General features: G+C 44.8%; 1 protein-coding gene across 6 annotated transcripts in view; it reads right to left on the bottom strand.

The window, feature by feature from the left end:
- LCMT2 (leucine carboxyl methyltransferase 2) overlaps positions 1-11,182 on the bottom strand; it is an 89,414-nt gene extending 78,232 nt beyond the window's left edge. For all 6 annotated transcript variants that reach the window (XR_004420799.2, XR_004420800.2, XR_004420801.2 and 3 more), the window contains exons 1-9: positions 11,025-11,182; positions 10,597-10,721; positions 9,272-9,353; positions 8,769-8,949; positions 6,369-6,525; positions 5,773-5,962; positions 5,066-5,173; positions 2,935-3,025; positions 845-1,102 (exon numbers count right to left, since the gene is read on the bottom strand). Coding sequence is in view for 2 of the 6 variants with exons in the window: in XM_033086118.1 (XP_032942009.1) it covers positions 845-1,102; positions 2,935-3,025; positions 5,066-5,173; positions 5,773-5,962; positions 6,369-6,525; positions 8,769-8,949; positions 9,272-9,353; positions 10,597-10,721; positions 11,025-11,156 (1,324 nt within the window). In the remaining 4 variants the exon portion in view is untranslated. The remainder of the gene's footprint in view (positions 1-844; positions 1,103-2,934; positions 3,026-5,065; positions 5,174-5,772; positions 5,963-6,368; positions 6,526-8,768; positions 8,950-9,271; positions 9,354-10,596; positions 10,722-11,024) is intronic.
- Between the last annotated feature and the right edge of the window lie 1,636 nt (positions 11,183-12,818).

Genomic DNA, 12,818 nt, shown 5'->3' with positions numbered 1-12,818 from the left:
GGGCTGAAACCCCTCTGTTCTGAAGGCAGGCTGAGAGGGTCTGGGTTGTTCAGCCTGGAGAAGTGCAGGCTCCAGGCAGACCTCAGCACCCTTTCCAGTGCCTAAAGGGACTCCAAGAGAGCTGGAGAGGGACTTTGGAAAAGGGCCTGCAGTGACAGGACACGGGGGCATAGCTTCCCACTGCCAGAGGGCAGGGTTAGATGGGATATTGGGAACAAATTATTCTCTGTGAAGGTCATGAGGCTCTGGCACAGGTTGCCCAGAGAAGTGGCTACCATTTGTCTGGAAATATTCCACACCATGCTGGATAGGGCTCTGATTAACCTGGTCTAGTGGAAGGTGTCCCTGCCCATGGCAGAGGGTTGGAGCTAGATGATCTTTAAGTCCCTTCCAACCCAAACCGTTCTATGAGTCTTCTATGATTGAGTCTGTGATTCTATGACTCCAGCCCTTCAACATCTCTCTTTTAGAGGCCCAGAACTGGACATGGCACTTGAGGGCACTGCAGTGCCCAGCAGAGAGGGATAACCACTGCTCTGGGCCACACTGGGCTGGTACCAGCCAGGTGCCATTTGCCTTCTTGTCCACCTAGGCTCATGTTCAACCAATGTCAAACAGAACCCTCAGGTCCTTTTCCAGTTTTCCAGCCACCCTGCCCCCAGCCTGGGGCGGAGCATGGGGTTGTGGTGACCAAAGGGCAGGATACAGCATTTAGTAACCAGAACCTTCAGATCTCTGTGACAGCCAGCATCACTGTGCCATGACATCACTTCTTCACTAGACTTTCTTTCACTTTTAGCACAAAGGTATCCCCCTCACACTTCCCATTGGAATGGGAACTCACCCCATCTTTTATCAGGAATATTCTGTGTCACACTGACAGCTTCCCAGTAGCCTGCATGCTTACTCAGCACATGGAAATTTCTCATGCGGCAGTGTTGTCCACGCTCCTCCCCAAAGCCTCCCGTGGTAAGAACCACATTGGGTTTTATAAGAACAGAGCGGTGACCGTAACGTCTCAGACCAGGAATTCCTGAGAGCCTTGCACATACTGCCGCAGGGACACTCCCAGCCATCCCAACAGGACCAGCATGACGAGGAACTGAAAGCCAAAGAGAATCAAAGAACTTATGCACAAATGCAAACCAAGGACTACATTTTAAGTAAGAGATTAAGCATGTCACCTTTTCAAGATGACCACTCATCTTTTCAAGAAGAAAAAATTGAGAAGCAAGTTGACTTGTTTCTGTGCACACAGATAATCTGACATGCCCTAGAAATCAGGATGTAGTCGTTAAAACTACTACAGTACCAACTGTAACTTCTACTCTGCTCACTCAGATCCTGCAATTCTGAGACTGCTTTCATGGGGGTGCATGTAAGACTGGCCAAGTGAGTGCAGTGTCCTAAACTGCTGCAGCAAGATATGAATCACTGCAGTACCTTCAAAAGGAGCACCTCTCTGATTAAGACAATATTGGTTACATGAACAGCAGAAAAAGGACAAACACCTGGTAGCTGATTTCAAAGTTTCTTGCCAGATTTTGATCCTACCTTCACAGAAGCACTAAAATAACATTTTTAAGCATGACAAGTAATCTGTTAATTCCAATAGTGCTACTATAAGAGAGTATTTCAGTTCTCTCTAAATATTCCATCCCTTAACACGAAGCAAACTTACAGCACAGGACTCTGGCTCACCTACATATTGTTTTCTTCTAATCAGTTATGAATCTCTGTCTTTTGTGTTTTAATCAAGGGCTTTATTCTTGTACTGTAAAAGATGATGGAGGAAGAGCAGCTTCTATCTTTTGTATGCCATAATCAGAAAAATTGCCTGTACTGATTGTTGCTTTGTACAAGACCCTACTTTATCATTTGATGAAGTAAGAAATTTCATCTCCTTGGGCTTAAATGTCTTTTTACAAACTGATCTTTTAAAGACAGAGGAGTTTTTTCATGTCACAAAATATAGTTACCACGATCTCTTTGGAAGATTTAGTACTTGCACTCTCTTGAACTGGGACCCAAGTCTATCTGAGAGGATAACTAGGGGCATTTATTGATATTAGACATATCTTTTGCATTCCCAGTAAAAGATATCTAAGCATGGACAATTTACCAGACTTTGAAGGTTTTTGCTATCATTTTTGAATACAACAGAGATAGCAGCAGAAAGACCCTAATCCTGTCTCTAATGAATCAAATGTTGTCAATGTAATAAAGTTCATTAAGCCTAATATTAGATTTCTTTTCTTAATTTAAAATAGATACTATGCCTTTAGGAGCCTTCAAGGATTTAACTTAAGGACCAGTGACAATCACATAGTACATTAAATCATACATTCATTTAGCTTCAATTTCACAACTTCAAATCTAACTGAGATACAACACAGGGATTCAGTGGCCTTGTTGGAATGCCATCCTGCCCTATCCTTTTTCAGTTGTTTTTCTTGCTCCCTAGAACACAGATTTCAACTTTTTCTTGAAGCTACAACTACTTGTGGTGTGATACTGTGAACACTAGTGATATAAAACAGGGTATAAATAACCTTCTGTTTTCTACCCTGAAAAAGGACACAAGCAGTCAAAACCAGGAATTCCTTAGACTGCTACTGCCACCAAATCCTTTTTCTCTTGGAAGCACAATCTTGGTCTTGGCTTTTCCCAGCTGTACCACTTTTCTTCCATCTAAAATAAGTGACATACAGATTGAAAACCATTTCAGGAACAGAAATTCAACAGGTACAATGGCACCCACAAGGGATAACAAAGCAAAGCACAGCTTCATGTCAGAACTATTGTGGAGGAGTGGAGAAAGCTACCAGACAGCAGCATCCCATCTGCCCGTTCCAGCACTTCAGTGTCTCCTAAAACCTCCCAGAGACGCCTACATGAGATAAAAGAATACTGTGAACAGTACTTGGTGTTTACCTGTCATACTGGGTAACAACGGAGTCCAGGAAGGTTCCATCCCCTTTGATGCAGCCAACACAAAGTAATGAGAACATTTCAGATGCCATTCCTGTAGCAAGCCCAAAGTAAAAAAAAATACACAAATAAACCAAGAAAGGAAGAACCAAACAAAAAACAATCCCCTTCAAAATCTTAGAGCAAATAGTAGTAAGGACCTCAGAACAGAGTGACCAAATCAAATACCAACCCAGTCTAGCAATGTTTCCATCAATGGTCAAAATCAGAGGGTTGTAAAGCTGAATCTGAGAAAGAACTGCTGGGTAAATACCTCTCCCACTCCAACTTTCAAAAATCTACATTCCAGAGATCTTCTAGGAGAGAAACTGTCTCTGTATTGAACAATCCCTGAAGGATTTTTCATCCATTAAGTTACCCAGCTGCTCTTTGAATTCACATAAACTTTTAATGTGGCCGACATGCACCCAACATGCATATAGTTTAACTATACGTTGCATGGGAAAGTTTTTCTTTTTGGAATCAGCTTAATGTTTCTCAGTTCTTATCATAAAAACGAGTGAGGTCTTCATACCAGAGGGATTAAGGTTCTTAAAGTTCATGGAATATAAGTGATTCCAAAGAAATCACAAATGTTAAAAGGTGCAACGTGGTCTGTGCTGAACAATAATACAACATTTTCAGTCTGGCCTTGGAAACATTCTGAGGCAGAAGCACAAGCAAAAGGAATGCACAGGAAGTCAGCAGCAATGAGAGCTCACTCTGGTGTTTATCAGAGATTAGGGAATTGAGTGTGTTCACTCCCATAGGGTGGGATATACTCAGCCAACTATACAATTAGCAAGCATAAGCATGAATTTAAAAGGCACAAGAACTCATGTTATCAGCTTCATTGCCCCAACCCATTTTAGAAGTAAAAAGCACCTTTTGAAAAGGGATATCCAGAAATTAATGTAAATGCTGAAAATGGAAGAATCCACTATTAGTCCCTAAGAAAATTATTCTAAAAAATAGTCTACCTCTATACTGGGTGCACCTATTTTATATTTCTTACCTAATTTAACCAAGCTTGTTTACAATATCTCGATCTTACTTAATCTTTCTCCCAAAGGTTAATTGTAGAGCTCTCTGTTATCACACTGTTTACCCTGTGCATATTTCCAGCTCAGACTCGTGCACATTAACCTCCTCTGTAAGGAAAGCAATACCACGTCTTTACCTTCACACTTTATGAGCAATGGCCTTGACCTGCAATTCTGGCAGACATTTCTAAACCACCTAGCAAATCTGCCACCACTTTCACATTCATATAGCAGAGCAGGTCCTACCATGTTGGCAAAATAAATTCAAGTACATTCAATTGTTTTCATACTACAGTTATTAAATTTCTAAAATTATAAACAGAGTACCATAAAATCAAAAGGAAAACTTCTAGTAAGTATTCCACAGAATATTTAGCTCAAAGTTACTATCTTGCACTTATCTTCATTTCTAGATTTCAAATAGCCAGAAACTTTGCCAGCAGTTAACGTAAAAATGGCAAAGAACAGAATCATAATTGAATTTCAGTCATTAATACACAAATGGGCTGTACAAAGTCAGACCAAAAAATATCTAAAATTAGAAACCTGTATCCAACAATGACATATAATAAAGTAGTCTATGGAAATGGAAGAGAGCAGGACAAGTCCACCTGCTTTCCCCAGGAATGGTCTCAACCAACTGCAGTCAGGAACACCACATCAGGTATATATTTATGTATCCAGTCATCCTTAATGGATTTCTCTTTCATCAAAGTAATTGTCCCTTGAATACATGCCAATTTTCAGCATGTACAACTTCTTTCATACTACGAGGTAATTTGCTATGGCAAGCCTGTCTCTTTGAGAGACTGCTCACAGGAAGGAAGGAAGGAACATGCAGCTTTTCTAAGATCAAGGAGAGCCTTCTTCCCATGCCGCTTCCCCAGGAGCACCTCATGGCCTCTGAGTTAACTAAGCTGACCTAAGGTCCCTTCTGCCTCCATGAACACCTGTGCCTCAGCAGCTCTGTACAGAATTGCAGCCATAAGAAATTGCAAATACCTTATGATATCAAGGCCAGGTCCCTGATCTTCAGAAAAAAGGAGGATTACCTCGTACTCATCAAAAGGCTCCAGAGTCTGCATTCTTTGCTGCTCATCTGCTGGAATACAACAGGTGAAAAACTCATTCATATCCATGATACTGCACTCAGTCCAGCCCTAAAAGAACAAATCCGTTGCAGTTATCACCTCTGGAAGGACAGAACTTCACTTTCTTGTTAATTTCATAGTTGCTGTTGTTTTGTTTGTCTTGTTAGATATACTAGTAAAGAACTGTTCCTCCTACTTTGTCTGAGAGCCCCTTAATTTCAAAATTATACTAATTCAGAGGGAGGGATTACTTTCTCCATTTCAAGGGAAGGCATTGCTTTCCCTAGCAGACCCCTGTATTTTCAAACTGGGACACTCACTTCCCACAGGAAAAAAAAACCCTAAATTAAATACCTGCATGAGCCACTAAGACTGTCTAGCTATAGCAAGAGCATCCAAAAAACTGCTGAAAATAGATTTCTCATCTGTGAAGTTCTTAAAAACTTAATTTATCATATCAAAAGTCTTAGAGGAACCCATTAATCCCGTCAGGCAGTAGGCTGCAAGCCAGTTGGAAGCACCTTCTAATGACGAGTCATACTACCAGAGAAAGCAGTACCTCAGCCTCAGCCCTGTTTGCTAAACCAATCACTGACCAAGCACTTAGTGTTCCAATCTTCCTCAGCTAAACCATGCTTCATGCATACCCTAGAGCTGCTGGTGCTCACCTTCCCCAGAAAGCGCCTCTGCTGAGCCTCACAGTCAGCGTACTGTGCCAGGGAGTGCAGGGCAGTGTTCAGCTGCCTGAAATGCTGCTGCATGACACGTCCAAAGGGGTCCTCTGGGTGCACCTGCTCATACACCAGGAAGCATGCCCGAGGGAAATGCTCTGCTGCCCACTGAATCAAGGCATCTGACCTGTTGGGAGATTGTCCATAAGAAATTAAACTGAGGGTCCACTCATCATACGACAGATGCAGTGTACCTTCCTGCAACACCATACAGCTGCTGTTAAGGCATCCTGACAAGTGGCAATAAGCTGAGAGTGCTGTGCTGAACATCTCACCATCTACACAGATAATTCAGGGCATGAGAAGAACAAAAACCTCAAAACTGCTCATTTGAGATTTTTCTTTTTTTTTTTCCTTCATCCACCAATTAGACCATCGTAATTACGATGCAGGGAGATATTTGGGACACCAAATAAAGAATTCCCGAGGCTTTAGTTCCAAGAGAACAGGTCTCAGAACCCAAGGTGATGCACTCAGAAAGAAGCTTGCTGTTTTCCCTTTACCACTGGGTAAGAGAGGAGAACCCAGCTGACCTGGTGTTCTCCATGTAGGTGAGCACCACCTCTGCAATGAAGAGGGTGGGGATTTCATTGTTGAGTCCTGCTTCCTCCAGAGTTCTCTCCAGCTCAGACAGGTCTGATAAATCCACTCCCAGTAATTTATAATCCTCTCCAGAAAAGGTAACGGCTCCTGGGAGACAAAAATAATACAACCTCACTATGGTGCTGCTGCAATGCTGAGACCAAAAGAGACAAACATGATTGCCATGGGCAATCACTCACAAGGCTATGTCCATCAATTATATTTCTCTGGAACATGTACAAGAAAATCCCCATCACCACATGACCCATGAAGGGATAGTGCCATGTGATCCATTAACTGCAGGTCTAGAACTCCATTATTCCTAATGCAAATTTCACCTACAGATTTCTCATAGAATCATTACACCTACTATAAAAACAAAACTTTATTACATTTACTTTAAGAGAATTTTTTAGAACCACTAACTGATTCAAAATCAAACCTAACAGACTCTCATTTATACACCTTTTACTTTAGGCTAAGAAAGCACCATTTATTTGATAGAATTTCAATGGCTTCCCTCACAATCAGAAAACCATTCTAAGGTTTCCTAGGCTTAGTTGATTTGTTTGTTAAACAGATTTCATTTCTATAAAATGGCACTGAGTCCAGAAACTGCACATGCTAGCTCTTGGCAAACACCAGGACCTGACTCACAGATCACCATCCTCAGAAATAAGTTCCAGTTTACGATCTGCAAGCATTATCATACCTCTGCACCCCATCAGAATATGATCAATTACAGCCTGTTGACCTTTTCAGGCAAAACCACATCATTAACAAAGCAAACTGTGAAGTACCTTTAGATATCACCTACTCTGTCTCTGTAATCCAATGACTGCATCTATCCTGAGGACAGTCAACCTACACTGGAGATTTTTCTGGAGGCAAAATGGCTTTTCTCAGAAGTCCATCAGAGAGTTCTGCTCTAATTTCTTCTAACTTGTGCATTCATCCTTTGCTGACCTCTCGTCACAGATAACAAGGTGTTTCCAGCTATCTGACACCATTTCTTTAAGTACCTGAACATTCTTGGTATGGACAGAGTTCCTTGCAACAGGACTCTGCCAATATCAAAAATGTGAATGAATTCAGGAAAAAATTAATAAACTCATGGAAGAGCTACTCACTAAGACCTGGGAGTTAGGAACTCACACTCTATAGCTGTCTTCCATCCATATTTAAATTGATTAATAACATCTAAATGCAGCAGTTTACATATGCCCCTACTGCATTTTATTCCACGTTTTCCAGACCATTCGTATACTCTGTCAAACTCCTACTCTCACTCATCTTATTGCAAGCCCCCATGTTTCGTGCAGGTTCATTTTCTATAGTGTATCATCTAGAGCATTACTGGAAATGCTCCAGGAAAACAGATGCGGGAGAAACTTCTAGTGATCCACATACTTTACATTCTTCCTTTTGTCCCTTAGCACTTAGCTGGCCCAATATTCTGCAGTAGTTTCACAAGGCTCATTTTCTCCTGCATTGGAGGGCAAATAACAAAGTCAGTAGACAAAATAACTAATGTTTTATTAGAATCAAGGCATTCAAGAGTCAAATCTTCTCTCCTACCCATTAAGCTCATAAATCATTGTATAACTTAGGGTGAAAGGGACATTTAAAAGTCATCTGGTCCAAATACTTTCGCAAGGCAATTATCTGTGTCATAGTGCTCAAAGCTTTGTCCAGTCAAGCTCTATCTCCAAGGCTGGAGATTCCATCACCTTTCTAACCAATCTGTTCCCATTTTTAACTACTCATGTGGCACAACTTCCCCCCAAACATTTTAATTATACATCACTGGAATTTCCTTTTTTTTCGCAACTTTCAACCATTGTCCCTTGACTATTTGCTTTATGCCTCCAAGAAAAGTGTGGCTTTGTCTTTTCTAACCTCTCGCAACAGGTAAGCTGAAGAGTGCTGTAAGTCTCACCTTCCTCCCAAACTCCTCCCCATGGCAGAACAAACCCAGTTCTCTCAGCCTCCCCTCCTTCATCACCTGCTCCATCACTTCATCATCCCCATCACCTCCCACTGGACACGCTACAGTTTGCCACTGGTTTTGGACTGGTATGCTCCAAGCTGGACACATCCTTTCAGAAATTGCAACAGAAAAAAACTGACCTTGGTTTGATATAATCAGCTCCTGACAAATCCATTCTGGCTTCTTGTTACCTCCCAATGCTTACAAATGTTCTGTTTCAATATTTTTCATAAAATGAACATCCTTTTCATCTACAATTTCATAGCTCCTCTACTATAATCTCTCGTTTTCTGAAGGCTGAAGCTATGTTTACTTCTTCTAAACATTTTGTGCAAAAAACAATCTTCTATCAATGCCATACCTTTTCCTTCCCCTCCAGTGTCTCCCACCAGTGCTGACAACTCCTTCATTCCTTTGATCAGAGCAGCTTTTTGGCATGCCACATTTGGGAAATCTACCTCATATACCACAGTGTGATGCAGAAGGCCCATATCCTTCAAACGGAAGTATAAAGAATCAAAGCCAGCTCCTAAAGACAGGATCTGAAGAGAAAGTATCAGAAAAAGTTATACTCAACTCCAGCAACATCTTGAGCATCTAGATGTGAAAAACATTAGATATCATCTGTAGAGTGATAAAATCAAGCAACCTCCTGCAAAAAGCAGAAGAATTTTGTGTACATACTGCCCCCTCCCAGATACTTCTGCCGAAGTGACACATGGACAGCCACAGTACTGCCAGTCAGATTTCTGTGCCCTGCTGGGAATGGATCCCAACAGATGCACTAACGAGTTACTGCCCAGATGCCATAAAGACTTCACACACATTTAGTGAGAGACACCAGAAGCCTCAGAGAAAATGTACCTGTCTCCTGGATAGTCTTTGTGTCTTCAGCAGGAAGTCCTGAACACAGTGATCTACAGCACGGGCACGGATGTAATAACCCCTGTAGGAGCAAATTCAGTTGTGCTCACTGTCCATGAACCTGATTTCTCCAGCACTGACAACTTCAATTTAAAAAAAAAAATAAAGATTTTTTTTTCTCTAAGTTTCTACCCAATAATTCCCTGTTTACAGACCTGCACTGGGAGATGATTTTGTCATCTCTAGAGCTTGCTAATAAATACAGATCTTCTGCAATCAGTGTGCATATTAACCATCAGGACAATGGATAACCCAGAGAAAACATGCAGATATCCCAGCTGGAGCTGTTATGTTTTGCATAAGTAAATATTTGCTGAATGAAAATGTATGAATCCAGACAGTGAGGATGCTCCCTGGCAATACAGATGGCTGATGCCCCAGTTCCTGCCCCAAACCATATGCCATAACAACAAAATGAATGAGTGCGTGCTAAGGCAGTGAGAAGAGAACAAAAAAGGGACGAAAAGCAAAGTCAGAGAGGAATTCTGTTCTCTGTTTTTTAAATAAATGGAACTAAGTCAGACTAACTCATGAAAAGGACTTACCATTTACCTAGTCTGGCATGGAAGGATGCCAGCAAGCTTCTGCTTGAACACCACTGTTTGATTTTCCCCAGAAGGAAACTCCTTTGGCAATTCACAGTTATTTGAATTGCATTAAACTATTCACCTCAAATTATGTAATTTCCATGTCATCAGCCTAGAGCCCTCTGCAAACACACATTAAAACATTCTTGTGTTTTACAAAGCTCTGGAGAAGTCCTCCTGGTCAGACATCACTGACTCAAAAGATATTGCTTCCCAGAGACACCAAATACCTTACAAAAAGTGTATCATTCTGGAGAACTAATGAGAAAACTACTGGTGTTATTACATTATTAGTATGTTTTCAAATATTACAAAGTTTTTAGCAACAATGAACACTGGAGTTAGGAACCAGTCTGGTGGCATATTTTACCCAGGACAATCCTTCCACTGGACCAAGTTGGTCCAAGTCCCATCCTGCCTGGCCTTGGACACTTCCAGGCATGGAGCCACAACTTCTCTGGTCAACCTGAGAGCCAGGGCCTCGCCATCCTCACAGGGAAGACCTTCCCTATTTGTAACCTAAACCTACTCTCTTTCAGCTTAAAGCCATTCCTCCCCCTGTCCTGTCACTCCTGGCCCCACCGCAGTCCCAGAGGCTGAGATCCCCTCCACGCCTCGCAGGCACCGGGGCTCAGCAGCCGGAGCAGCGAAACGTCCGGCGAAGCTCTCTGTCCTCACCTGTGGATAAGCGGCGCTCGCCGCCGCCGCCGCCCCGCCAGAAGCCGAAGGAACCGGTCCTGGAAATAGCCCCGTGCAGCCGCCGAGCACTTGCTGATGGCGCTGCTGCCGCCGGTGCCCTGGACCTGCCGGGACAATGATACGGCGCTGCTGCTTCCCACCAACACCGCGTCCCGAGACGGGACGGGCCTCCCGCCGCGGGAAGGGAGGAGACGGCAGTGCTCGCCACCGTCGAACCCCTCTCCATCCCAGCCTCCGCTTCCCCTCGCTCTGCGAAGCGGGCGGGCCGAGGCTCCCCGGGCCATTCCCCGCGGCAGCGGGCAGCCAGCGTCACTCACGGCCCGGGGGTCACTCGCGGCCCGGGGGTCACTCACGGCCCGGGGGTCACTCACGGCCCGGGGGTCACTCGCGGCCCGGGGATCACTCACGGCGCCGGGAGTCACTCGCAGCCCGGGGTCACTCGCGGCCCGGGGGTCACTCACGGCGCCGGGAGTCACTCGCGGCCCGGGGTCACTCGCGGCCCGGGTGTCTCTCACGGCGTCGGGACGCCCGGGGCCCATCCTGCGCACGCCGCGCCGACCGGAAGTGGGAGCGCAGCACCGGATGCAGAGGGGGCGGAGCTGGCGCCCCCTCGCGGACCCGCCCCGGCACTGCCGGTGCCTCCCACCGGTGCGGCGGCGGCGTCGGGCGGAGCCGCTCGTCGGGCGGAGCCGCTCGTCGGGACCGCGGCGGAACGCACCGGGCACGGGGCATCGGGCACTGGGCATCGGGCACCGGGCACTGCCCACCGGGCACCGGGCACCGCGCACGGGGCACCGCGCACCGGGCACCGCGCACCACGCACTAGGCACCGGGCGCTGTCCCCCGGGCTGCGTTCGGGGTGGCGGTGGCTCCGGTGACCGCACGCTGCACGGCTGTGCTGGTTCCCAGCTGGGCTGCCCGGGCTGGCTCTGCTGGGGACCGGTGGGCAGGGCAGAGAAGTGTCCGTGGCAGCCGTGGTGAATGTTTCATGTTACGGCTCTTTGGGATTTTTACTGGGCGTTACAGAAGAGCCGTGGTAGTCTGAGATATGTGAGATGCCTTGGGTGTTGCACATGCGGTTCTATTCAGTGTCTCCACACGTCTTGCAATCCACAAATTAGTGTATTTTGCTCTAAGTAAGTTACAGTCTCAAAATGTCACTTTTAAAGAGAGTGGTCAGTATGTATATTTATTACTGGGACCATAAAGCTCAGTCCTCAGCCCAGTGCTAGATTTAATAAAAAAATCGCCTGAAAGAGTTTCTCTGATGTGTAATTTATTAGTGTTGCCTTCCAGGTGATTCCTGGCAGATTCTGAGGTACCAGCACAGAGGCCACAGTTACAGCATGGGATGCAGAACTTTATAGGAGGTCGTGTACTTCTATTTGTATTTTAGATGTGTGTTCAGTTCCCGCAGGCATGAAGGTCTCCCTTTCCTTTGATTTCCCTTTTCCTAACTGTGCATCATTTTGTTGTTCTTGTCATAGCTCTGGGAATTATATTTTGCTTTAGTTACAGGTTAAAATGTGTAGGGAATGCTAACCTGTCCTGCTGGCCCTTCAGAACCTGCAGGGTTTCCAATTGCACCAGCAGCCCAAAAATTGTGGTGGAATAAAATGCATGGCAGCAAGCTGGGAATGGCCACTGAGGTCCTTTCAGTCCTGTTTCTAGATCTGTAACAATCTTCTGTGCAATCTCTGACGCTGAAACACGAACTGGGCATCTTGGGTTTAACGCAGACCCAAATTGTTTTGAGGGGATGGGGGCAGAGCAGGCTGGGAAATTACTTTCCTGTCCTTAATACAAGGTACCACATTTGCACTCCAGGAAGGAAGTGTGGGTCAGATTTCCGTGGTAAAGGAAGAGAAGGCAGTGTGCAGCCCTTCTTGGGTCTGTGAGTGTCTGATCTTAGCTGCCACAGATACAAAATTCTGTAATCACTCACGACTTTAGCAGGCTCTCATTGGAAAGCAGATGGGATTTTTGTTTCTGTGTCCTTCGTAGTTTGGAAGTTTTGGAGCCCGATTGCTGCCATAGCTAGAAATCTCCAGATTTCTTGTATGTCCCACTCGTCTAAGGATTCCCCCAGGGCTCTGCATGACATTCAAATCATGTGAGGAATGTGCAGCTCACCCCAAATAACAGAAAACACAGCAGAGCAGCAGGGGGGCCCCATGCTGCTCCCACCCGCGCTGGGTTGA

This window comes from Catharus ustulatus, chromosome 2 (genome assembly GCF_009819885.2).
Source record: "Catharus ustulatus isolate bCatUst1 chromosome 2, bCatUst1.pri.v2, whole genome shotgun sequence".
NCBI lineage: Eukaryota > Metazoa > Chordata > Aves > Passeriformes > Turdidae > Catharus > Catharus ustulatus.
This window is presented reverse-complemented; position numbering and strand designations above follow the sequence as displayed.